General features: G+C 46.7%; 1 protein-coding gene across 2 annotated transcripts in view; it reads left to right on the top strand.

Moving 5' to 3' along the window:
- LOC121281130 (F-box/WD repeat-containing protein 11) overlaps positions 1–27359 on the top strand; it is a 170254-nt gene that overhangs the window by 89530 nt on the left and 53365 nt on the right. For both annotated transcript variants that reach the window (XM_041193837.1, XM_041193836.1), the window contains one exon: positions 25945–26131. In XM_041193837.1, the coding sequence (XP_041049771.1) occupies positions 25945–26131 (187 nt within the window). The remainder of the gene's footprint in view (positions 1–25944; positions 26132–27359) is intronic.

The raw sequence follows: 27359 nt of genomic DNA, 5'->3' as shown, positions 1-27359 counted from the left end.
GTGGGGACGCTGGCAGGTGTCTTTCTGGTGTGCATGTGCGCGGACGCTGATGGGTGTGTTTTTGGTGTGTGTGTGAACGCTGGCGGGTGTGTTTTTGGTATGCGTGTGTGCAGACGCTGATGGGTGTGTTTTTGGTGTGTGTGTGTGCGCAGACGCTGATGGGTGTGTTTTTGGTGAGTGTGTGGATGCTGACGGGTGTGTTTCTGGTGTTTGTTTGTGAGCAGACGCTGACGGGTGTGTTTCTGGTATGTGTGTGGATGCTGACGGGTGTGTTTTCGGTGTGTGTTTGTGCGCAGACACTGACGGGTGTGTTTTTGGTGTGTGTGTTGATGCTGACAGGTGTGTTTTTGGTGTGTGTATGCGCGGACGCTGATGGGTGTGTTTTTGGTGTCTGTGTGTGTGGACGCTGACGGGTGTGTTTTTGGTGTGCGTGTGCGTGGATGCTGGCAGGTGTGTTTTTGGTGTGTGTGTGTACGCTGACTGGATTGATTTGTGTGTATTTGTGGAGGCTGACGGGTGTCTTTTTGGTGTGTGTGTGTGTGGACGCTGACGGGTGTGGTTTTGGTGTGCGTGTGCACGGACGCTGATGGGTGTGTTTTTGGTTTGTGTGTGTGTGGACGCTGATGGATGTGTTTTTGGTGTTTTCATGTGGATGCTGACGGGTGTGTTTGTTGTGTGTGTGTGTGGACACTGACGGGTGTGTTTCTGGTGTGTGTGTGTGTGGACACTGACGGGTGTGTTTCTGGTGTGTGTTTGTGCGCAGGCGCTGACTGGCGTGTTTGTGGTGTGTGTGTGGATGCTGACGGGTGTGTTTCTGGTGTGTGTGTGGATGCTGATGGGTGTGTTTCTGGTGTGTGTGTGGATGCTGATGGGTGTGTTTCTGGTGTGTGTGTGGATGCTGACGGGTGTGTTTCTGGTGTGTGTGTGGATGCTGACGGGTGTGTTTCTGGTGTGTGTGTGGATGCTGACGGGTGTGTTTCTGGTGTGTGTGTGGATGCTGACGGGTGTGTTTCTGGTGTGTGTGTGGATGCTGACGGGTGTGTTTCTGGTGTGTGTGTGGATGCTGACAGCTGTGTTTTTGGTGTGTGTGTGTGGATGCTGACGGGTGTGTTTTCGGTGTGTGTTTGTGTGCAGACGCTGACGGGTGTGTTTTTTGTGTGTGTGTTGATGCTGACAGGTGTGTTTTTGGTGTGTGTGGACACTGACGGGTGTGTTTTTGGTGTGCGTGTGTGCGGACGCTGACGGGTGTGATTCTGGTGTGTGTGTGTGGACGCTGACAGTTGTGTTTCTGGTGTGTGTGTGGACACTGACGGGTGTGTTTCAGGTGTGTGTGTGGACACTGAAGGGTATGTTTTTGGTGTGTGTGGACACTGACAGGTATGTTTTTGGTGTGTGTGGACACTGACGGGTATGTTTTTGGTGTGTGTGGACACTGACGGGTATGTTTTTGGTGTGTGTGGACACTGACGGGTATGTTTTTGGTGTGTGTGGACACTGACAGGTATGTTTTTGGTGTGTGTGGACACTGACGGGTATGTTTTTGGTGCGTGTGGACACTGACGGGTATGTTTTTGGTGCGTGTGGACGCTGACGGGTGTGTGTGTGTGGACGCTGACAGTTGTGTTTCTGGTGTGTGTTTGTGCTCAGACACTGAAGGGATCTGTTTCTGGTGTGTGTGTGGATGCTGATGGGTGTGTTTTCGATGTGTGTTTGTGTGTAGACACTGAACGGTGTGTTTTTGGTGTGTGTGTGGACGCTGACTGGAGTGATTTTGGTATATGTGTGGACGTTGACGGGTGTGTTTTTGGTGTGTGTGTGTGTGGACGTTGACGGGTGTGTTTTTGGTGTGCGTGTGCGCGGACGCTGATGGGTGTGTTTTTGGTTTGTGTGTGTGTGGACGCTGATGGATGTGTTTTCGTGTGGATGCTGACGGGTGTGTTTGTTGTGTGTGTGTGGACACTGACGGGTGTGTTTCTGGTGTGTGTGTGTGTGGACACTGACGGGTGTGTTTCTGGTGTGTGTGTGTGTGGACACAGACGGGTGTGTTTCTGGTGTGTGTGTGTGTGTGTGTGGACACTGACGTGTGTGTTTCTGGTGTGTGTTTGTGCGCAGGCGCTGACTGGTGTGTTTGTGGTGTGTGTGTGGATGCTGACGGGTGTGTTTCTGGTGTGTGTTTGTGCGCAGGCACTGACGGGTGTGTTTCTGGTGTGTGTGTGTGGATGCTGACAGCTGTGTTTTTGGTTTGTGTGTGTGTGGATGCTGACGGGTGTGTTTTTGGTTTGTGTGTGTGTGGATGCTGACGGGTGTGTTTTTGGTTTGTGTGTGTGTGGATGCTGACGGGTGTGTTTTTGGTTTGTGTGTGTGTGGATGCTGACGGGTGTGTTTGTTGTATGTGTGTGGACACTGACGGGTGTGTTTCTGGTGTGTGTGTGTGTGGACACTGACGTGTGTGTTTCTGGTGTGTGTTTGTGCGCAGGCGCTGACTGGTGTGTTTCTGGTGTGTGTGTGGATGCTGACAGCTGTGTTTTTGGTGTGTGTGTGTGTGTGTGGATGCTGACAGCTGTGTTTTTGGTGTGTGTGTGTGTGGATGCTGACAGCTGTGTTTTTGGTGTGTGTGTGTGTGGATGCTGACAGCTGTGTTTTTGGGGTGTGTGTGTGTGTGGATGCTGACAGCTGTGTTTTTGGGGGGTGTGTGTGGATGCTGACAGCTGTGTTTTTGGGGTGTGTGTGGATGCTGACAGCTGTGTTTTTGGTGTGTGTGTGTGGATGCTGACGGGTGTGTTTTCGGTGTGTGTTTGTGTGCAGACGCTGACGGGTGTGTTTTTTGTGTGTGTGTTGATGCTGACAGGTGTGTTTTTGGTGTGTGTGGACACTGACGGGTGTGTTTTTGGTGTGCGTGTGCGCGGACGCTGACGGGTGTGATTCTGGTGTGTGTGTGTGGACGCTGACAGTTGTGTTTCTGGTGTGTGTGGACACTGACGGGTGTGTTTCAGGTGTGTGTGTGGACACTGAAGGGTATGTTTTTGGTGTGTGTGGACACTGACAGGTATGTTTTTGGTGTGTGTGGACACTGACGGGTATGTTTTTGGTGTGTGTGGACACTGACGGGTATGTTTTTGGTGTGTGTGGACACTGACGGGTATGTTTTTGGTGTGTGTGGACACTGACGGGTATGTTTTTGGTGTGTGTGGACACTGACGGGTATGTTTTTGGTGTGTGTGGACACTGACGGGTATGTTTTTGGTGTGTGTGGACACTGACGGGTATGTTTTTGGTGCGTGTGGACACTGACGGGTATGTTTTTGGTGCGTGTGGACGCTGACGGGTGTGTGTGTGTGGACGCTGACAGTTGTGTTTCTGGTGTGTGTTTGTGCTCAGACACTGAAGGGATCTGTTTCTGGTGTGTGTGTGGATGCTGATGGGTGTGTTTTCGATGTGTGTTTGTGTGTAGACACTGAACGGTGTGTTTTTGGTGTGTGTGTGGACGCTGACTGGAGTGATTTTGGTATATGTGTGGACGTTGACGGGTGTGTTTTTGGTGTGTGTGTGTGTGGACGTTGACGGGTGTGTTTTTGGTGTGCGTGTGCGCGGACGCTGATGGGTGTGTTTTTGGTTTGTGTGTGTGTGGACGCTGATGGATGTGTTTTCGTGTGGATGCTGACGGGTGTGTTTGTTGTGTGTGTGTGGACACTGACGGGTGTGTTTCTGGTGTGTGTGTGTGTGGACACTGACGGGTGTGTTTCTGGTGTGTGTGTGTGTGGACACAGACGGGTGTGTTTCTGGTGTGTGTGTGTGTGTGTGTGGACACTGACGTGTGTGTTTCTGGTGTGTGTTTGTGCGCAGGCGCTGACTGGTGTGTTTCTGGTGTGTGTGTGGATGCTGACGGGTGTGTTTCTGGTGTGTGTTTGTGCGCAGGCACTGACGGGTGTGTTTCTGGTATGTGTGTGTGGATGCTGACAGCTGTGTTTTTGGTGTGTGTGTGTGTGGATGCTGACGGGTGTGTTTTTGGTTTGTGTGTGTGTGGATGCTGACGGGTGTGTTTTTGGTTTGTGTGTGTGTGGATGCTGACGGGTGTGTTTGTTGTATGTGTGTGGACACTGACGTGTGTGTTTCTGGTGTGTGTTTGTGCGCAGGCGCTGACTGGTGTGTTTCTGGTGTGTGTGTGGATGCTGACAGCTGTGTTTTTGGTGTGTGTGTGTGTGTGTGTGGATGCTGACAGCTGTGTTTTTGGTGTGTGTGTGTGTGGATGCTGACAGCTGTGTTTTTGGTGTGTGTGTGTGTGGATGCTGACAGCTGTGTTTTTGGGGTGTGTGTGTGTGTGGATGCTGACAGCTGTGTTTTTGGGGGGTGTGTGTGGATGCTGACAGCTGTGTTTTTGGGGTGTGTGTGGATGCTGACGGGTGTGTTTTCAGTGTGTGTTTGTGCGCAGACGCTGACGGGTATGTTTTTGGTGTGTGTGGACACTGACGGGTGTGTTTTTGGTGTGTGTGTGTGTGGACGCTGACGGGTGTGTATTTGGTGTGTGTGTGTGGATGCTGACAGGTGTTTTCGGTGTGTGTGTGCGCGCAGTCGCTGACGGGTGTGTTTTTTGTGTGCGTGCGCAGGATACTGACTGATTTGTTTTTGGTGTGTGTTGATGCTGACAGGTGTGTTTTTGATGTGTGTGGACGCTGACGGGTGTGTTTTTGGTGTGCGTGTGCACGGACGCTGACGGGTGTGTTTTTGGTGTGTGTGTGTACGCTGACAGTTGTGTTTCTGGTGTTTGTTTGTGCTCAGACGCTGAAGGGATCTGTTTCTGGCGTGTGTGTGGATGCTGATGGGTGTGTTTTCGATGTGTGTTTGTGCGCAGACACTGACGGGTGTGTTTTTGGTGTGTGTGTGTGTGGATGTTGACGGGTATGTTTTTGGTGTGTGTGGACACTGACGGGTATGTTTTTGGTGTGTGTGGATGCTGACGGGTGTGTTTTCGGTGTATGTGTGTGCGTGCAGTCGCTGACGGGTGTGTTTTTTGTGTGCGTGCGCAGGATACTGACTGATTTGTTTTTGGTGTGTGTGTGTGTGGAGGCTGATGAGTGTGTTTTTGGTGTGTGTATGTGTGGACGCTGACGGTATCTTTTTGGTGTGTGTGTGGAGGCTGACGAATGTGTTTTTGGTGTGCGTGTGTGTGGACGCTGACAGGTGTTTTTGGTGTGTGCGCGCACGCGGACACTGACGAGTGTGTTTCTGGTGTGTGTGCGTGTGCGCGCGGATGCTGACAGGTGTGTTTTTGTTGTGTATGTGAACGCTGGTGGGTGTGTTTTTGAGGTGTGTGCGCGGATGCTGACTGATGTGTTTTTGGTGTGTGTGGACGCTGATGGATGTGTTTTTGGTGTGTGTGTGTGTGGACGCTGACGGGTGTGTTTATGGTGTGCGTGTGCGCGGACGCTGATAGGATCTGTTTCTGGTGTGCGTGGATGCTGACGGGTGTGTTTTCGGTGTGTGTTTGTGCGCAGACACTGACGGGTGTGTTTTTTGCGTGTGCGCAAGGATGCTGACGGATTTGTTTTTGGTGTGTGTGTGTGGATGCTGACGGGTATGTTTTTGGTGTGTGTGTGTGTGGACACTGACGGGTATGTTTTTGGTGTGTGTGGATGCTGACTGGTGTGTATTTGGTGTGTGTGTGGACGCTGACGGGTGTGTATTTGGTGTGTGTGTGGATGCTGAAGGATGTGTTTTCGGTGTGTGTGTGGACACTGACTTGTATGTTTTCGGTGTGTGCAGTCGCTGATGGGTGTGTTTTTGTGTGCGCGCGCGGATGCTGACTGATTTATTTTTGGTGTGTGTGTGGAAGCTGATGGGCGTTTTTTTGGTGTGTGTGTGTGGAGGCTGACGGGTGTGTTTTTGGTGTGCGTGTGCGTGGACGCTGACGGATGTGTTTTTGGTGTGTGTATGTGTGGACGCTGACGGGTATGTTTTTGGTGTGTGTGTGGACACTGACAGGTGTTTTTCTGGTGTGTGTGAGGACACTGACAGGTGTTTTTCTGGTGTGAGTGTGGACACTGACAGGTGTTTTTCTGGTGTGTGTGTGGACACTGACAGGTGTTTTTCTGGTGTGTGTGTGGACACTGACAGGTGTTTTTCTGGTGTGTGTGTGGACACTGACAGGTGTTTTTCTGGTGTGTGTGTGGACACTGACAGGTGTTTTTCTGGTGTGTGTTTGGACACTGACAGGTGTTTTTCTGGTGTGTGTGTGTGGAGGCTGACGGGTGTGTTTTTGGTGTGTGTATGTGTGGACGCTGACGGGTATGTTTTTGGTGTGTGTGTGGACACTGACAGGTGTTTTTCTGGTGTGTGTGTGGACACTGACAGGTGTTTTTCTGGTGTGTGTGTGGACACTGACAGGTGTTTTTCTGGTGTGTGTGTGGACACTGACAGGTGTTTTTCTGGTGTGTGTGTGGACACTGACAGGTGTTTTTCTGGTGTGTGTGTGGACACTGACAGGTGTTTTTCTGGTGTGTGTGTGGACACTGACAGGTGTTTTTCTGGTGTGTGTGTGGACACTGACAGGTGTTTTTCTGGTGTGTGTGTGGACACTGACAGGTGTTTTTCTGGTGTGTGTGTGGACACTGACAGGTGTTTTTCTGGTGTGTGTGTGGACACTGACAGGTGTTTTTCTGGTGTGTGTGTGTTTGGACACTGACAGGTGTTTTTCTGGTGTGTGTGTGTGGAGGCTGACGGGTGTGTTTGTGGTGTGTGTGTGCGTGGACGCTGACGGATGTGTTTGTGGTGTGTGTGTGTGTGGGTGCTGACGGGTGTGTTTTTGGTGTGTGTGTGTGGACGCTGACGGGTGCTTTTGGTGCGCGCGCGGATGCTGACAGGTGTGTTTTTGTGTATGAGGACGCTGATGGGTGTGTTTTTGCTGTTTGTGTGCGGATGCTGACTGATGTGTTTTTGGTGTGTGCACGCGCGCGGATGCTGACAAGTGTGTTTTTGGTGTGTGTGTGCGCGCGCGGATGCTGACAGGTGTGTTTTTGTTGTGTATGTGTGCGCTGATGGGTGTGTTTTTGATGTGTGTGTGCGGATGCTGACCGATGTGTTTTTGGTGTGTGTGGACACTGACGGGTGTGATTTTGGCGTGTGTATGTGGACGGTGAAGGGTGTTCTTTTGGTGTCTGTGTGTGTGGACGCTGACGGTTGTGTTTTTGGTGTGCGTGTGTGGACGCTGACGGGTGTGTTTCTCGTGTTTGTGTGCAGACGCTGACGGGTGTGTTTCTGGTGTATGTGTGGATGCTGACGGGAGTGTTTTCAGCGTGTGTGTGTGCGCTGATGCTGATGGGTGTGTTTTTTGTGTGCGTGTTGATGCTGACAGGTGTGTTTTCGGTGTGTTTGTGTGTGGACGCCGACGGGTGTCTTTTTGGTGTTTGTGTGTGGACGCTGACGGGTGTGTTTGTGGTGTGTGTGTGTGGATGCTGACGGGTGTGTTTTTGGTGTGTGTGTGCGCACGCGGATGCTGACAGGTGTGTTTTTGTTGTGTATGTGGACGCTGATGGGTGTGTTTTTGATGTGTGTGTGCGGATGCTGACTGATGTGTTTTTGGTGTGTGTGGACACTGACGGGTGTGATTTTGGTGTGTGTATGTGGACGGTGAAGGGTGTTTTTTTGGTGTTTTTGTGTGGACGCTGACAGGAGAGTTTTTGGTGTGCGTGTGCGCGGAAGCTGATGGGGGTGTTTTCGGTGTGTGTGTGTGTGTGTGCGCAGTCGCTGACGGGTGTGTTTTTTGTGTGTGCACACAGATGCTGACAGATGTGTTTTTGGTGTGTGTATGTGTGGAAGCTGACGGGTATGTTTTTGGTGTGTGTGTGGATGCTGACGGGTGTGTTTCTGGTGTGTGTGGACACTGACAGGTGTTTTTCTGCTGTGTGTGTGGACACTGGCAGGTGTTTTTCTGGTGTGTGTGTGGACACTGGCAGGTGTTTTTCTGGTGTGTGTGTGGACACTGGCAGGTGTTTTTCTGGTGTGTGTGTGGACACTGGCAGGTGTTTTTCTGGTGTGTGTGTGGACACTGACAGGTGTTTTTCTGGTGTGTGTGTGAGGACACTGACGGGTATGTTTTTGGTGTGTGTGTGTGGATGCTGATGGGTGTGTTTTCGGTGTGTGTGTGGACACTGACGTGTATGTTTTCAGTGTTTGTGTGTGCAGTCGCTGGCGGGTGTGTTTTTGGTGTGTGGACGCTGACGGGTGTCTTTTTGGTGTGTGTGTGTGGAGGCTGACAGTTGTTTTTGGTGTGTGCACGCGCGCGGACGCTGACGAGTGTGTTTTTGGTGTGTATGTGTGTGCGCGCGGATGCAGACAGGTGTGTTTTTGGTGTGTGTGTGGACGCTGACGGGTGTGTTTCTGGTGTTTGTGCGCAGACGCTGACGGGTGTGTTTCGGGTGTGTGTGGATGCTGACGGGTGTGTTTTCGGTGTGTGTTTGTGCGCAGACGCTGATGGGTGTGTTTTTGGTGTGTGTGTGGGGACGCTGACAGGTGTGTTTTTGGTGAGTGTGTGGATGCTGACGGGTGTGTTTCTGGTGTTTGTTTGTGCGCAGACGCTGACGGGTGTGTGTGGATGCTGACGGGTGTGTTTTCGGTGTGTGTTTGTGCGCAGACGCTGACAGGTGTGTTTTTTGTGTGTGTGGACTCTGACTGGTGTCTTTGGTGTGTGTGTGTGGACTCTGACGGGTGTCTTTGGTGTGTGTGTGTGGACGCTGACTGGTGTCTTTTTGGTGTGTGTGTGGGGGTGCTGGCGTGTGTCTTTTTGGTGTGTATGTGTGGACGCTGACGGGTGTGTTTGTGGTGTGTGTGTGTGGACGCTGACGGGTGTGTTTTTGGACTGTATGTTTGGACACTGACGGGTGTGTGCGCGGACGCTGACGGGTGTGTTTCTGGTGTGTGTGTGGACACTGACGGGTGTTTTTCTGGTGTGTGTGTGTGTGTGTGGACACGGACAGGTGTTTTTCTGGTGTGTGCGTGGATGCTGATGGGTGTGTTTTCGGTGTGTGTGTGCGCGCAGTCGCTGAAGGGTGTTTTTCTTGTGTGTGTGTGAGGACACTGATGGGTATATTTTTGGTGTGTGTGTGGACGCTGACGGGTGTGTTTCTGGTGTGCGTGTGGATGCTGACGGGTGTGTTATTGGTGTGTGTGTGTGTGTGTGCAGTTGCTGACGGGTGTGTTTTTTGTGTGCGCGCGCTGATGCTGACTGTTTTTGGTGTGTGTGTGTGGAAGCTGATGGGCGTTTTTTTTGGTGTGTGTGTGTGTGGAGGCTGACAAGTGTGTTATTGGTGTGTGTGTGTTTGGAGGCTGACGGGTGTGTTTTTGGTGTGCGTGTGCGTGGACGCTGACGGATGTGTTTTTGGTGTGTGTATGTGTGGATGCTGACAGGTGTCTTTTTGGTGTGTGTGTGTGGAGGCTGATGGGTGTGTTTTTGGTGTGTGTGCGTGGACGCTGACGGGTGTGTTTTTGGTGTGTGTGTGTGTGTGTGTGTGTGGACACTGACGGGTGCTTTTGGTGTGTGCACGCGCGCGGACGCTGACAAGTGTGTTTTTGGTATGTGTGTGTGCGCGCGTGGATGCTGACAGGTGTGTTTTTGTTGTGTATGTGGACGCTGATGGGTGTGTTTTTGATGTTTGTGTGCACGGTCGCTGATGGCTGTGTTTCTGGTGTGTGCGTGGATGCTGACGGGTGTGTTTTCGTTGTGTGTGTGTGTGTGTGTGCGCAGTCGCTGACGGGTGTGTTTTTTGTTGTGCGCACAGATGCTGACAGATGTGTTTTTGGTGTGTGTATATGTGGACGCTGACGGGTATGTTTTTGGTGTGTATGTGTGGATGCTGACAGGTGTTTTTCTGGTGTGTGTGTGAGGACACTGACGGGTATGTTTTTGGTGTTTGTGTGGGGACACTGATGGATGTGTTTTGGTGTGTGTATGTGTGGAGGCTGACGGGTGTGTTTTTGGTGTGCGTGTGCGTGGACGCTGACGGGTGTGTTTTTGGTGTGCGTGTGTGTGGACGCTGACGGGTGTGTTTTTGGTGTGCGTGGACGCTGACGCGTGTGTTTTTGGTGTGCGTGTGTGTGGACGCTGACGGGTGTGTTTTTGGTGTGCGTGGACGCTGATGGGTGTGTTTTTGGTGTGTGCGTGGACGCTGATAGGTGTGTTTTTGGTGTGTGTGTGGATGCTGACGGGTGTGTTTTTGGTGTGTGTGTGTGGACGCTGATGGGTGCTTTTGGTGTGTGCGCGCACGCGCGGATGCTGACAGGTGTGTTTTTGTTGTGTGTGTGTGGCGCTAACGGCTGTGTTTTTGGTGTGTTTAGGTGGACGCTGAAGGGTGTGTTTTTGGTGTGTGTGCGTGCGTGGATGCTGACAGGTGTGTTCTTGTGTATATGGACGCTGACGGGTGTGTTTCTGGTGTGTGTGTGGACGCTGACGTATGTGTTTCTGGTGTGTGTGTGGATGCTGTTGGGTGTGTTTTCGGTGTGTGTGTGCGCGCAGACGCTGACGGGTGTGTTTTTTGTGTGTGTGCGGATGCTGACTGTTTTTTTGATGTCTGTGGACACTGACGGGTGTGATTTTGCTGTGTGTGTGTATGTGGACGCTGACAGGTGTGTTTTTGGTGTGTGTGTTTGTGCGGATGCTGACTGATGTGTTTTTGGTGTGTGTGTGTGGATGCTGACGGGTGTGTTTTTGGCGTGTGTGTGTGTGGATGCTGACGCGTGTGTTTTTGGTGTGTTTGTGCGCGGACGCTGACGGGTGTGTTTCTGGTGTGTGTGTGGACGCTTGCGGGAGTGTTTTTTGTGTGTGTGTGCACGCGCATGCTGACTGGTGTGTTTTTGGTGTGTGCGTGCGGATACTGACGGGTGAGTTTTTGGTGTGTGTGTGTGCGGATGCTGACTGATGTGTTTTTGGTGTGTGTGGACACTGATGGGTATGTTTTTGGTGTGTGTGTGTGGATGCTGCGTGTATGTTTCTGGTGTGTGTGTGGATGCTGATGGCTGTGTTTTCGGTGTGTGTGTGCGCAGACGCTGACGGGTGTGTTTTTTGTGTGTGTGCGCGCGGATGCTGACGGATGTGTTTTTGGTGTGTGTGTGTGGATGCTGACAGGCATTTTCTTTGGTGGGTGTGTGTGTGTGTGTGGTCGTTGGCGGGTGTGTTTTTGGTATGTGTGCATGTGCGCCGATGGTGCTGGGTGTGTTTCTGGTGCATCTGTGTGTGGACGTTGACGGGTGTGTTTCTGGTGCGTGTGTTTGTGGACACTGACGGGTGTGTTTCTGGTGCGTGTGTGTGTGGACGCTGATGGGTATGTTTCTGGTGCGTGTGTGTGTGTGGACGCTGATGGGTGTGTTTCTGGTGCGTGTGTGGACATTGACTGATTTGCTCTGTAATTTTTGCTCTTTTATTTCTCCACGTATGAATCACCTTGAATATTTTTTATTCTCCTCAGTCACCTAAGCAGAGGGCACACTGAAAAAGGACATGTGTATATTGTAGTTTTAGTAGTTAAGTAAATGGTTACACTACTGTTGGAAGATTTAAGCCTAAGGATAATAGGCAAGCTACAAAGTGCTATTGCCAGCTGCAGAGGGGCATTAAGCCCCCTGACTCCAAGCTGCCAGACAGTACAATTTTCTCTGATTATAACAGCTGCTGAAGGTGGTATTGATCTCATCTCTGTAGTAATCAATATTTTTTCTTTTTCTCTCTCTCGCGCTCTCTCTCTCTCTCTATTCCCCTCCCCCTTGCCCGCCAGCTGACATTTTATCATTCTAGCTTTTGTAAGTAGGATTCACTGCCCACTGACCACTCAAGATAGGGCACTGAATTAAGGGATACGGTTTCATGTCACTTTCAGATTTCATGAAGTACTGTGATGATACTGTGGTTATGTCTTTGTTGAAAGGATCCAGTGCTAATTGTTGGTATGAAAGTTTGAAAAGTCTGGGGGTAGTACTTCAAATCTAATTACCACCTCAGAGGTGAAGAGGAAGTTCATGGGAAGGACATTTTTGTTCCACATTCTTTTTAGAATTTGGGCTAGGAACTCCTTATCTAACACCCCTTTGGAAGTACTTTCATCACACGTGCTGTGGCAGTTCAAGAAGGAGTCTCAGTGTAAGGCTATTCAGCCCCTCAAACCTGTTCAACCATTCCATTTGATAATGGCTAGATCGTATCTTAACTCTACCTAGCAACCTGCCTCCATCTCCCTTAATACCCTTGCCCAACAAAAACCCATCGATCTAAGTTTTGAAATGTCACTAGAACCAGAACCCACAGCCTTTTTAGAGGAGCAAATTCCAGCTGGATGAAATGTTTACTTCTTGGACATTGAGCTTATGGGTGATTTGGTGATATCGATGTGTACTGTACATACACAGCTGGTACTGTGGTTTCCTGGGGTGGGCTGGCTTTACATGGAGCTGCTCTGATCCAGAGCTGCCAGACCATTGGGAAGATATGCTGCATGCTGGGTTTACTATGTACACACCAGAGAGGCTACAGACTGACTCATCTACAAGGACATCCAACTAGAATATGTTTGACTGTTTAAAGGAGGGAATCTGTATCTTTTCTATGTGCAGTGAAGGGATAATTTGAATAAAAAATTACTCCTGCTTTGATCTTAATGAAATGTTTTTTTAAACTTTGAAAATGTATGTTTGATTTCTGTATGAGTTGATACCCCTTCGACAGATGGCTATGGGAGCATTATATAGCTCCTGGGGCACCTTCCCAGTTAACTGGTGTCATACTTTCTTTTACAGATCCCTCCCATTCCCTTTCAAATATTCTGGGACAAGCCTTCATTACAAATTTCAGTGGAGTAAGAGTCATTTCAGTGTATCCTGACTGTCATTGGTTTATTAAGGTTAATTAAAATATAGGATTTGGTGACAATAGTCACAGGGCCATTCCTCAATCCATCGACAGTGAAAGAAGTTCACAAGTTAAGGTGTGAGTGTGTCACATTGGTAGTTTGGACAACCATCTTGCTTGCTGTTGTCCAAGTGAACTGAGTCTCAGAGAATGCTCTCAGAACATACGAATTATAGGCATACCAATTAGGAACCACTGTAGGCCATTTGGACCCTCGAGCCTGCTCTGCCATTCAGTAAGATGATGGCTGATCTAATTGCGGCCTGAACTCCACTTTCCTCCCTACTCCTTATACCCTTAGATTTTTGATTGACGAGAATCAATCTAATTCAGTCTTAAGAATATTCAATGACCCTGCCTCCTCCACTCTAGGGAAGAGAGCTCCAAAGACTCGGAGAAAAAATATTCTGATCATCTCTGTCTTAAATGGGAGACCCCATAATTTTAAACTATATCCCCTGGGTCCAGTCTTTCCCACAAGGGGCAACATCCTTTCAGTATCCACGCTGGCAAGTCCTCTCAGGCTCTTATGTTTCAATAAGATCACCTCTCAATCCTCTAAACTCCAATAGATGCTGTTTGGAGCCTTTGTGCAATATGGCTATAGGCTTGCCATAGTCATGTCACCTCTGGTGTCATCCTTGGTGTGTAAAGGCTTGAGAGCAGAATCCATTTCATGCACCGCTTGGAGCATGGTGTCAACTGAAATTGAGCAGATTTTGATAACTGTAAGAAACCGAATCATTAAAATTTCAGCCTTAACTTTGTAAGGGCTAGGAAGGCAGATTTGAGAATAAATTGGAAATGCTTCCAGTCTCAATAACATAACTATGAAATTGCCACAATTAGACAAGAAAGCTGAACAAATAGAGAGTAGCATCTCTGTTATCAGTGCTGGGGAAAGAGTGCTACAAGCTGTACTGTACCCTGGACCTCACTGAGGAGCAGAAAAGCCAGGCTTGTGAAATTTCAGGGGCCTTAAAGACCCACCTTGAGCCCTCTGCTGATGTTAATTATGAATGTGACGTATTCAACACCAGAGCTCAGGAAGTGGGGGAGACCATTGATCAGTATGTGTCTGCACTGAGACGTCTAGCTGAATCTTGAGCTTGAGCAACTGAAGGATAATCTGATCAGTGATAGGATTGTCTTGGAGGCAAACGATCCTGCCGTGAGAGCATGTCTGCTGAGCAAAAAGAAACTTGTTCTCAAGAAAGCTATTGACATGTGCAGAGGCTTAATCATCAGAGTAGCTGCAGAGTGTTGATGGGAGAACTGATGAAGCTTTGCCCTCTTCTGAGAGGCAGCTCAAGCCTTACCTGCACACAATAGCGAGAAGGAAGAACTATTTGCAGAAGGGCCAGCAGAAAGATCAAGGCCAGAGTACTGGATGTTAATATTGCAGAGGACATGACATAAAAGAAAAGGAAGCATGCCAGGTGTGGGGAAAGTAGTGATCTAACTGCGGGAAGCTAAACCATTTTGCATGCAGGTGTTTTGCTGGAAAGAAGAAAAGCAAGCCTATAAAGATGGTGGCTGGAGAGATGTGGGATGTAGAACCTGAATCACTGTATACCTAGAACAAACAGGTTGGCGTCATCAAATCTCAAGGGAAAAAATGTTTTGTGAGTATTGGAATGATGACTGCAGAAGGAGAACATCAAGTTGATGGGAAAGTGACAGATGGGATGCAATGTGTAATCATGAGCTTCGTAGACCTGTGTGAAGTTGCTCAAAATAGTGATTCAAAAATGAAGCTACTGAACGTAAAGTTGAGGCTGCATGATGGAACAATGTTCGCCCCAAGAGGAGGCTAACTAAGCTGAGAGCCCAATGCAATAGGAAGAAAGATCACATACAATTCCAGATAGTAAACACTAAGTAAAATCCACTCCTCTCAGCTGAATCAAGTCAAAAGCTTGGACTGGTAACCTTCCATGTGTCAGGAGAGATTTGCAACATTTTGCACTGCACAAAACCATTGACTGTTGGACAAATCCTAAAAAAAATTCTGGGTCTTGGATGTCTTCCTGGTGAACATCATCTTGAAGTAGATGAGAGTGAGAGACCTACTCAGCATCTTCCGCGGAAAGTTCCATCTGTTCTCAAGTCCAACCTGAAAGACGAGATAGAGGAGCTTGAAAAGATGGGAGGAGTGAAGAAAGTGACAACTCCTACTGGCTGGATTAGCAGCATGGAAAACTGAGAGTCTGTATAAATCCAAAGGACCTTAATAAAGCTTTGAAGGGACCTCACTGCCACATGCCACCAATTAAATTTTGTTGCAACTTTCCAAGGTAAAGGTTTTTTAACACCCTAAATGCAAAAGATGGGTGCTGGCAAGTGAAGCTGGATGAAAGCAGCAGTTTCTGAAAGCCATTTGAGAGGTACAGATGGTTGTGTATGCTGTGTGGCATTTCTTCTGCTCCAGAACAGTATCAACACCAACAGCATGAGATAGTTAAAGGTCTTCCAGGAGTGGAAGTGATCGCGGATGATCTGCTAGTCTATGGATGTGGAGATACGATGGAAGAAGCCATTGCAGACCATGATCAGAATCCAGTAAGCCTGCTCGAAAGAGCTCGCCAGATGGACCTGAAGCTGAATAAGAAGAAACTAATGACAGAAATAAAGTACATAGGTCATGTACTGACAGAGAAAGAAGTTTGCCCTGATCCTGATGAGGGATGAGCTGTAGCAGAGATGCAGTAACCAACAGATGTGAAGGCAGTGCAATGATTTGTTGGATTTGTGAGCTACCTAGCAAAGCTCTTGCCCAATTTGTCATCGGAGTGTGAACCTCTATGCAACCTCACTGCAAAGGATGTTCAACGATATTGAGGCACAGAACAAGAAGCAACTTCACTCGCACCGGACGCCTAGTGACAACAATGCTAGTTTTGCGGTACTATGATGTCAATGATGAAGTCACTCTGCAGTGATGCCAGCAAAACAGGACTTGGAGCTATCCTCATGCAGTTGTGTTTGCATCCAGAGTGTTAATGCAAAAGGACTCTATGCACAGATTGAGAAAGTGCCTGGCTATTTTTGCTTGTGAACATTTTAATCAGTATGGGAGAGACAAAGTGATGGTAGAGTCTGACCACAAGCCACTTCAAAGCATCTTTCTCAAACTGCTATCAGTTCCAAAGCGTCTGCGAAGGATGTTATTTTGTTTGCAGAGATATAATTTGGAAGTGAAATACACTGAGGAGAAGCAGATGTACATCGCCGACGTGCTGTCAAGAGCTGCACTCCCTTTGAAGAAAGTTGCTGATGCTAAAACAAAATGTGAAAACTTCCAGATTCAACAAGAATCAACAGCACGACATGCTCTGAAAGTCATCAACCTGCCGGAGACATTGCAACTGACAGACAAGCATCTTGCTCAGATCAAGCAAACTATGCAACGAGATGCAATTCTCCAAGTGCTACAGGAAGTTGTAATGAAAAGATGGCCTGAAACCATTAAGGACAAATGTGTTGCTGGAAGAGAATATTGGACATAGAATTGAAGTCTAAGATGGCACCCTGCAAAAAGGAGTCGTCATCCCTAAGGGGATGAGGAAAGAGATGCTAAAGCATACCCATGCAAGCCAGTAAGGAATCTAATCTAGTCTGAGGAAGGCAAGAGAAATGCTCTACTGGCCAAACATGAGCAAGGAGATCAAGGATCCCAGTGCAGTGTTTGTAACGAGCATCAAGTTAAACTGCCATCATGACTCGTGACATCCCAGACAGACCATGGATAAAGCTTGGAGTAGATTTCTTCACTCTCTCTGAGGAACTGTTTATCTCGTCACTGTTGACTATTATCATACTACTGGGAGTTAGACAAGCTGATGTTAATGACCACAAGAGATTGTAGAATGCTGGAAAGCATGCTTAAGTCGCCATGGCATTCCTGACATTGTGATGAGTGACAATGGCCCTCAGTACATGAATAATGAATTCAGTGCATCATAAATGATTGCAAAATTCAGCATTACACATCTCCACACCAACCCCAGTCAAATGAAAAGGCTGAGGCAGCAGTGTAAATTGCCAAAGGGATCATCAAAAAAAATCAGTGCATCCAGCACAGATGTATACAAGGCAATCCTACAGTGGAGAAACACGCCTACTGAAGGCATGGAAAGCAGCCCAGCTCAGCATCCAATGTCACACCACACAAAAAATACTCCTCCAATAGCTAAAAACACTACTGAAGTCAGAAGTAGTAACAGGAGTGAATGACAAAATCAAAGTGAAATTTACCTGTTGTTTCACTTGGATAAAGTTGCCAAATGGTTACCAGAGCTGAGAATTGGAGAACTGGCAGAGTGCAAACATTCAACAAAAATCAGCCCACTTAGCAACTTGGGACCTGTGCTGAGAAATTGTCACCTCAGTCATACACAGTGAAAATGAATAACTAAGTTGTCATAACTGCAGACATATACATACAACTGGAGAAGCTGCTCCTTCACAGCTGATAGCTGATGAGGAAGATGAGAGTTCATCAATGGCGCAGGATCAACGGATCAGCAGCAACAACGGAGCGGCAACATCACCCCAGGAATGAGCAGACACCAGATGAATGGCCAATAACAACCCACATGTGCACCATTAGAAGACTTGAACGTTTTAAAGATTATATGCAATGTGTATGTAGGGACAGATGAAAGTGGGCCACACTAAAATGACCAGTTTTCTGTACGTGCGTGATGATTGTCATTGTTGACCATGTATGTGCCTGACCTACAACTGCAAATGATAGTGTATGCAGGTTTTTTTAAGATGAAAAGAAGGATGTTTGGAGAAGTGCCTTTATGCAATGGGGCTGTAGGTTTGCTGTAATCATGTGACCTCATGTCATTCTTGGTCTATAAAGGCTTGAGAGCAGGAGCCATTTTATGCACTACTTGGAGCAGATACAAGCTCAACCTGCCCAATCTTTCCTCATAGGATAACCCTCTCATTCCGACCTTCTCTGAACTACTTATGCAGCTATGTCCTTCCTTAAATAAGAAAACCAGGACTGTACACAGTATTCTAGACGTGGTCTCACCAATACTCTATACAACTGTAACAAAACTTCCCTTTTTATATTCCATCCCCCTTGCAATAAACAACATTCCATTTGCCTTCCTTATCACCTTCTGTGCCTGCATCCTAACTTGTTGTGATTCATGTACCAGGACACCCAGGTCATTTTGTACCTCTAAGAGTTCTGCAATCTCTCCCCATTTAAATAAAATGCTCCTTTTTTTTATTCTTCCTGACAAAGTGAACGAGTTCACATTTTCCCATATTATACAGCAAGCAAGCAGACTTCCATTTCTGTAACACTTCATCAGGTTATTTTAAGGCCACTCTGAACAGCAAGCTTACACTAACAGCAATGAGGCTTGTGACCAGTAAATATGTTTCTGATGGGGTTGGTTAATGGAGAAATCTTGACTTGAGGTCCAGCAGGTCATTTCTGAATAGTGCCATGGGATCTTTGACATCGACCTGAAAGGCAGGCAACACCACAGTTCAACATCATAACTCTGGCAAGGCAGCATTCCCTTCTGAGGGCACAGTCTCAGTTAATGAGCACGTGTTTTCCTTTTGCACTGGGCGCCCTTAAAAAAAAAACCTTTTAATTTTCTATTATTCGTTCATGGTATATGAGGGTACCTGGCAAGGCTAGCATTTTTTGTGTTTCCAGTTTCCCTTGAGAGCGTGGTGGTGAGCTACCATCTCAATCGGTGTGAAGTGGTTCCTCCCATTGTTGGGTAGGAAATTCCAAGATTTTGGCCCAAAATCTTGACTTGAGGTCCAGCAGGTCATCTCTGAATAGTGCCATGGGATCAGACAATATGTGTCCAAGTCTGGATGGTCTGTAACTTAGAGGTGGTGGTGTTTCTGCCACCCTTATCCTTCTAGATGTTAGAGGTCATGGGCTTAGAAGGTGTTAAAGGAGCCTTGGTGAGTTGCTGCAGTGTGTCTTGTAGATGGTACACATAGCTGTCACTGTGTGCCGGTGGTGGAGGGACTGAGTGTTTCAGGTAGTGAATGGGGTGCCACTCAAGTGGGCTGCTTTGTCCTGGATGGTGTCAAGCTTCTTGTGTTGCTGGATCTGCACTCATCCAGGCAAGTGGAGAGTATTCCATAACACTCCTGACTTGTGCCTTCTTGATGGTGGGCAGGCTTTGGAGAGTCAGGAGGTGTTACTCACCACAGAATATAATTCCCAGCTTCTAACCTCCCCTTGTAGCCACAGTTTTTGTGTGTCTGGTCCAGCTACATTTCTGGTCAATGGTGACCTCCAGAATATTGATGATGAGGCTTGTAATGCAATTAGACTCCTCTTGTTGGAGATGGTCATTGCCTGACACTTGTGTGGCATGAATGTTACTTGCCATTATTAGCCCAAGGCTGATTGTTGTCCACGCCTTGATGCATGTCGATACAGACTGCTTCAGTATCTGAGGTGTTACTAATGGAGCTGAACACTGTAGCTATATAATCCTCAGCAAACATTCCCTCTTCTGATCTTATGATAGAGGGAAGGTTATTGAAGGAACTGAATATGTATGGGCCTAGGGCAGCTCCCTGAGAAACTCCTGTAGTGATGTCCTGGGACAGAGATTAATGGCCTGAAGCAGCCACAACCATCTTCCTTTGAGCTCGGTATGACTCCAGCAGCGGAGAGTTTTCCCCCAGTCCATATTGATTTCAGTTTTACATTGCTGTTTGTTGCACGCTTGATCAAATACTGCCCTGATGTCAACAGCAGTCACACTCGCCTTGCCTCTTGTACCGTTGATGGTCAGGTTTCAAGTTGCAAGCTCTGCCTGGCAGCTCGGACCTCTGGACCCAGTCAGCTCACTCAGTGGTGGTGCTACTGAGCCATTCTTGGTGCTGGACATTGAAGTCTCTCATGCAGAGCACATTCTGTACCTTTGCTACACTCAGTGCTTTTTCCAAGTGCTGTTCAGAATGGGGGAGCACTGATTCATGAGTTGTGGGAGGGCAGTAGGTAGTAGTCAGCTAGAGGTTTCCTTATCTGATTGATTTGCTATGAGGCTTCATGGGGAGTCTCCCTCCCAATTGTGGCCACCTGTGGTGGGTCTATCTTGCCTGTGGTTGTGTTACACTTCAGTTATTTAAACTACACTGTATTCCTACAAATTCATCAATCCTACTCAGCTCAGAATATTCTCTCTGGGTTTCCAGGCATTGTCAATTGGTAATGGAGGATGCATTACCAATGAAACAGTAATTGTAAGATTAGAAATGTTTTTTCCAATCAGTATTACTGCTGGGGTATATGCCGTCATACCTCTGGTGATTCTGGTCACAGCAAGAGCTTGTTCCTTCATATGGATGGGGTTCCTCAATCTAGTCCACTCTGCTGGGTTCTGAATCACTCTCTTCACTGGGGTTGCTTCACTACTCGTTTGGTGCCAGTAAGACTTGTGCACCAACATCACTACAAAGTGGAGCCTGGGGGCTCCTGTTATTCTGGCTACGAATCCGCTCCCCCACCCCACGTTGGCAAGGTGACGTGCATCAGAAGTAACAAAGCTGTGTCCATGGACCAAACCTCCCCACACCACAGCCAGAGAAAGTGGAGCCTTGCATAGTCTGTCAGCGCAGCTTTGAGTGCAATGTGAAGTTTTGTTTCTGAAGCTACTTGATAGAATGCCCCATGCAAATCAAACCTGGGACTCTAGTTATGTCTGTGTGGCTGTGTTCCATAGTGGCCAGCAGTACGTTTCTTCCAGCTGAACCATTGTTTAAAGACCCAGCCTAGCAACCAAATGCCTGGTGGTTCTCCTGGCACTGAGATGAGCAGCGATAACCTAGTCAAGCTGCCTATAAGTGTAATATATCTGGTGTACACGTTCATCTGTTAAAGTGTTGTACACTTGGAGTGGCCATGAGATTCTGAGATTATCTTGAACATGAAAGAAAAACAAAAAATGCTGGAAAAACTCAGCAGTTCTGACAGCATCTGTGGAGAGAAAGACAAGAGTTAACGTTTCAAGTCCGTATGACTCTTCAGAGCTCTTGTTATTCTGGCTGCCATATTTCCTCCATTAGAACAGTCATAGAAGAGTCATACGGACTTGAAACGTTAACTTTGCCTTTTTCCCCACAGATGCTGTCAGACCTGCTGAGTTTTTCCAGTATTTTTTGATTCTGTTTCAGATTTCCAGCATCCGCAGTATTTTGCTTTTATCTTGAACATGACTGGCTATAACTATCAGTGTATTGTCAGTGGGATTTTAATGAAGTGTAGTGGTGGACGGGTTATTATTCATCATATGACCTATGAAAAATATTTGACAATATTTGGAAACTTGGCTTGCTTCTGGAGAGAGTACCTTGAGCTGAATAGGATGGAGTGCTGGTGGTGACAGGTACTGTACTGCTGTTGGAATTACAGGAATAATTCATGTTGAAATAAGTGTATTAATAATCAAAATGTTTTCATTTAATTAAAAGTTTTCTTAGAATGCATTACTGTCAACAGACGGTGCCATAACTCAAATAGAAGCTAATTAGATCAAAAAGAGTGGAAATGTTCAGCTCATAAAGCTGCCTGTTCAGTCTGTGATATACAGTGACAATCCTCACTGAGATCACTGCACAGCTTTAAAGGAAATACAAGCCCGATTAATAATTCAGGAAATTTGTTGGTGCTGGCATAACAACACAAGAGAAAAGGAGTTGCATTTATATTGCAATGTTCACAACCTCAGACCGTTCCAAAGTGCTTTACAGCCAAAAAAGTACTTTTGAAATGTAGACTCTGTTCTAATGGAGGAAATATGGCAGCCAATTTATTCACATCATGGTCCCATAAACAGCATGAGATAATGACTAGATCATCTGTTCTTTTTTAGTTCAGTATTGTTGGTTATGGTATAGTTCTTATCTAGGACACCGGGATAACTCTCCTCTTTAGTTGCGTGTTATGGGATCTTTTATGTCTGCCTGAGGGCGGACATAGCCTCGGTTAACATCTCACACAAGATGGCACTTCCAACAGTCCAACACCCCCTCAGTACTGAACAGAACATCTGTCTAGATCACATGCTCACGTTTCTGGTGTGGGTTTGAACTCACGACCTTCTGAACCCATGGCAAGAGTGGTATCACTAAACCATGACTGACACCTAAGGCAGTTGCTAATGCAATCTTAATGCATCTGGAACATTAGGGACATCCTTGTATTGCTAAACTTGTTAGACTGTGTTAAACTTAAAATTCCAACTTGCTCCATCCACATATCATTGGAACTGCTGTATCACAAAAGACAAGGCACTACTGCTGAAGTGACATGTTACAGGGAGATCAGTATTTATGCTTGATTCTATTGCATAGTATTTACAGCACAGAAACAGGCTGTTCAAATCAACAGGTCTGTGCTGATGCTTAAGGTCCACTTGAACCCATCATTAAGCCCCATCCTGCTATTCCTCTAGCTTCTCCTAAATACATTTATGCTGATCACCAACTGTTCCTTGTGATAGCAGGTTCCACATTCTAACTGCTCCCTCTCGCATTCATGTGCCCGAAGTTTCCCAGTGGTCATATATTTATGCCTCTAGTTCTGGCTTCCCCCGCAGGTGGAAACATCTTTACATCTACTCTATCAAATTTTTTCATCTTAAAGGCCTCGGGATCAAGTCACCCCTCAGTCTCCTCTTTTCTAGAGAAAAGGGCTCCAGTCTATTAAATCCTCTCAGTTCTGTTATAATTCTGGTAATTTTTTTTTTGCACCTTCTCCAGTATATCCTTTTTATAATATGGATATCATAAATGTGATTTGAACTGTGGTTCTATACAGGTTTAACGTAACCTCGACTACAGCTCCTCACACCCTGCTTCCTGTAAGGACTCCATCCCATCTTCCCAGTTCCTTCGCCTCCATTGCATTTGTTCTGAGGATGCCACTTTCAAAAACAGTTCCTCTGACATGTCTTCCTTCTTCGTTAACCGAGGTTTTCCACCCACGGTGGTTGACAGGGCCCTCAACCATGTCCGGCCCATCTCCCGCGCATCCGCCCTCACACCTTTCTCTCCCTCCCAGAACCATGATAGGGTCCCCCTTGTCCTCACTTATCACCCCACCAGCCTCCGTGTTCAAAGGATCATCCTCCGCCATTTCCGCCAACTCCAGCATGATGCCATCACCAAACACATCTTCACTTCACCCCCCCTGGCAGCTTTCCGCAGGGATCGTTCCCTCCAGGACATCCTGGTCCACTCCTCCATCATCCCCTACACCTCAACCCCCTCCCACGGCACCTTCCCATGCAACGGCAGAAGGTGCAACACCTGCCCCTTTACTTCCCCCCCCCTCCTCAACATCCAAGGGCCCAAACACTCCTTTCAAGTGAAGCAGCTCTTCACTTGCACTTCCCTCAATTTAGCCTACTGCATTCGCTGCTCCCAGTGTGTTCTCCTCTACATTGGAGAGATCAAACGTAGACTGGGTGACCGCTTTGCGGAACACCTTCAGTCTGTCCGCAAGCAGGACCCAGACCTCCCTGTCGCTTGCCATTTCAACACACCACCCTGCTCTCATGCTCACATGTCCGTCCTTGGCCTGCTGCAGTGTTCCAGTGAAGCTCAACGCAAACTGGAGGAACAGCACCTCATCTTCCGACTAGGCACTTTACAGCCTTCCGGACTTAATATTGAGTTCAACAATTTCAGATCATGAACTCTCTCCTCCTTCCCCACCCCCTTTCTGATCCCCCCTTTTCCAATAATTTATAATTTTTTTTACAAATATATTTTTCTTTACCCTCCTATTTTTAAATTTATTTCGATCTATTGTTTCATCTTCTTTTAGCTCATTTTGATCCCTTCCCCCACCCCACCCGCACTAGAACCATTTCCCACTTGCTTGTCCTGCTTGCTTCCCTTAATGTCCCCATTAGCACATCCTTTAGATAATATCACCACCATCAACGCCCCTTTGCCCTTTTGTCTATGACATATTTGGCAGTCTCTTCTTGGCCTCCACCTATCACTGGTCCCCTAACGAGCTCTACCTGTCCCACCCACCCCCCTCTACCAGCTTATATTTCATATCATTTCTATATGTCTTAGTTCTGATGAAGGATCATAAGGACTCAAACATCAACTGTATCCCTCTCCACAGATGCTGTCAGAGCTGCTAAGTTTTTCCAGGTTTTTTGTTTTTGTTTAACATAACAGCCCTGCTCTTCAATTCTACCCCTCTAGAAATGCACCTCAGTGTTTGGTTTTCTTTTTCTAATGACCTTATTTGACCCAGGCACTTTATGATTTGTGTATCTATCTCCCAGATCCCCCTGTCCCTCTGACAATTAATTTTGTAAGGAGTAAGTGCTTGCTTCCTGCCAAAATGCACCCCACACCACACCTCAGGGACATTTGGAGCACTAAGTATGATCTTGTATGAGAAGTCTGCACTTTGAACCTGTCTGGATACAGGTCCAGGCACCATCAAATTGGGAAGTGGAGGACCTCTACATGCATATAGATTTTTTTTTATATATGCAACATTGAAAGTTTATGACTAGTTTCACAAGGCTGTAAGGGAAGTGTTAGGAACTAAGACTAGGACAATTAAGTACAAGCCTCCAAACACAGTACTTGTCCTGTCCATGGCTTTGGAGTGGACACATCTAGAATACTATCCAGTTTGGATGGGTTGAGTTGTTGATGTATGTAGGCAGCACAGTGACTGGATGTGATGGGCTGGACAGACTCTTATACCAGTTCACCTTGCATGTCTGCATTATATGTAATATTATTTTTCAAGACTTTTCACTCTGCGTTAATTCAATGGTTTGTTGATAGACAAATTCTTGAATGCCCATGCGACATGCTGAACAAGCACCGCAGAATCACCAGGAACACAGGGCAGTTAAATTTTATTTTTAAATGGGCGGGTGGGGCCATTCATCCATTATTGCTGCCAAGCTGTGACTGGACCCCACAGTGAAATCTGGCAGGAACCATTTGAAGGTATAAACCAGGTAATGCCATACTCGGGGAGAATATTCATTCAAATTCACCCCAATTTAAAGAGGCAACTGATATGAATAAGGATTTGGCAACTGATGAAATACAAATGACCTAGTTTAGAGGGGCGAAGAACCACAGGCCTGAAACAGGAACAGTAAGTCCATCAACAGCTGGAAAATGCAGAAAGAAAATGCTTCACATTTGGAAAATGAAGAATTGAAAAGTATTTTAGTAGGGTTGTATGGAGAAATGAAAAAGTGGATGTGCGGAAGATCTCCTGGGAAAGGAGATTAAATAGCCTGTGAACTGCTTAATAGCAAAATAATTGAAGTTAGTTTGATTCAGAGCTTATATTGTGAGTCACAATCTCTTTTAGTTCATGTCATGCTGAAGCTTTGGAGGCTGATGTACAGTCAAAATGCAAACTCTTTTTTATACAAGTCTTTGTTCAAATTAAAAATGATACCTGCCTCCCCAACATCCACCTTCCCTAGTTGACGGTGTTCCTTGCTGACGAATTATATTCAGAGTAGTTGGTTGAAAAATGAAACAAGATTTCTCCCTTTTCTTGGGAGTCTTTTGGCAGGGACTCTTGCTTGAATGGTTACTTTCTGATCTAGGCAAGGAGCAGCAGCAGGCTGTGGTGGGAAGAGAGCAGAATCATGGTTGAGCCTGACCCCAAAGTCAAGACTTAGATGTTCCAGTAGGGCCTACTAGTTAGCGAGCTGGCACACGGGTTGACCTTTGTTCCTTGCACCAGGAATGCTGAGGTGAATTTTAGTGCTTGAGCTGGGATCAGCAAAACCCGTGCAATTCAAGGATTGAAGCTGGATATTTCTTGTCAGTGGAAGGTTGGGTGTTATGTCCCCTGCTATATTTACCCACAAGATCATCAGGGGTGGGGATAGCAGTGGAGAATAACAATGGTTTTAAAAGGAATTCACTGCTTATGTTAGATAATGGGTTACTATGTAATGCCCTGTGATGAGAGGTGTTAAGTACTGGATAACCTATTAATGGATGCACTTGTCTCAAATGTGCTTCTGTATTCACAGCCCAAGGATTGGACCACATAGCAGAGAACATCCTATCATACCTGGATGCCAAGTCACTGTGTGCTGCTGAGGTGGTGTGTAAAGAATGGCAGCGGGTGATTGGCGAGGGCATGCTGTGGAAAAAGTTGATTGAGCGGATGGTGCGCACCGACCCGCTGTGGAGGGGGCTTGCAGAGAGGAGGGGCTGGTGAGTTACATAGATGACATGGTGAATTATTTTACAGTGCATCAATTGAAATAGGCCAATCTCAATTCCCACAAGGAGTGCCTGCTATTTCTATAAAGAGAATCTCAGGTAGTCAGCTAAACTCTGGGTGCAGTGACTTCTGTAAGCTCTGGAATTCCTTCCCTAAATCTCCCTCTCCATCCCCTTTAAGATTGTTCTTAAAAGCCCACCTCATCGACAGAGCTTTTGATTACCTCTACTATTATCCCTTTCATTGGCTTATTGTCCATTTTTTTGATTGTCTCTATGAAACAATTGGGATTTTTTAACTGTAAATATGCTATATTGCATCTGAACCCTTTTGCTTTTGAAGTATGTCCCAGGTAATGAAGGGTGCTAGGGTCTCTGGGTGTTCTGTGTTGTGCTCTATCTCTGATAGCTACGTTTGAAACTGGGGCACAGATTAATTCTTCAGTCCCAACCACCACTCTCCCCTTCCTCTCCAGCCTCAGATTAACCCATCAATCTAACATCATTCCAGCTGAGAGTAACTAATCCAACTGATACTTTGGGGGCTAAGTCCAGTTTGTAGATTGAACCAGTGAATTGGTTTGTACCCTGTTGGCTCAGAGTATGTAATCTGCTTGTTCCCTTTACAGAGACTCATGTTTAAAAGGACATTTGTTCTTTCCAGAAGAACAAATGGGCTCGCCTTCTACTGTATAGGAATGCAGCAGAAATGTGAAAATATTGCATGGAAAGCTGAGGTGGTGATTGGGAGGGAAGAACAACGTATAGAGTAATATTTTGAGGCAATTTATGTCTGCCTCCCCATCAGTAATGTCATGGAGTAGCAGAGTGACAAAGATTTCACCTGCAGAGTTTAAAGATTTGAATAAGCAATTCAGTATTTGTGTAAATATTTTATCTGTAATCTTGCCTTTTATGTTTTTGTACATTGTAATTGATATGGTTTCATTGGTACTTGCAAGTTATGTGACTAGCATGGCCCAACCAGAACATAATGCTAAATGCTACAATCATTTGCTATAAATGCTACAAATTTGTATATTTGTAAAGGAAGTGAACGCACAATAATGTATATTTCTAATTAAAGTGTTTCCCATAGAATGTCCTTCAATGTTTGAGGATTGTGCTTGGCTCCTTCGGCTGTTCTTTTAGTTCCACATACCAGAGGAAAATATATTGACTAGATTAATTAGTTATCAAGGTAAGAGTCATGATGCAG

Source organism: Carcharodon carcharias, chromosome 8, assembly GCF_017639515.1.
Source record: "Carcharodon carcharias isolate sCarCar2 chromosome 8, sCarCar2.pri, whole genome shotgun sequence".
NCBI lineage: Eukaryota > Metazoa > Chordata > Chondrichthyes > Lamniformes > Lamnidae > Carcharodon > Carcharodon carcharias.
This window is presented reverse-complemented; position numbering and strand designations above follow the sequence as displayed.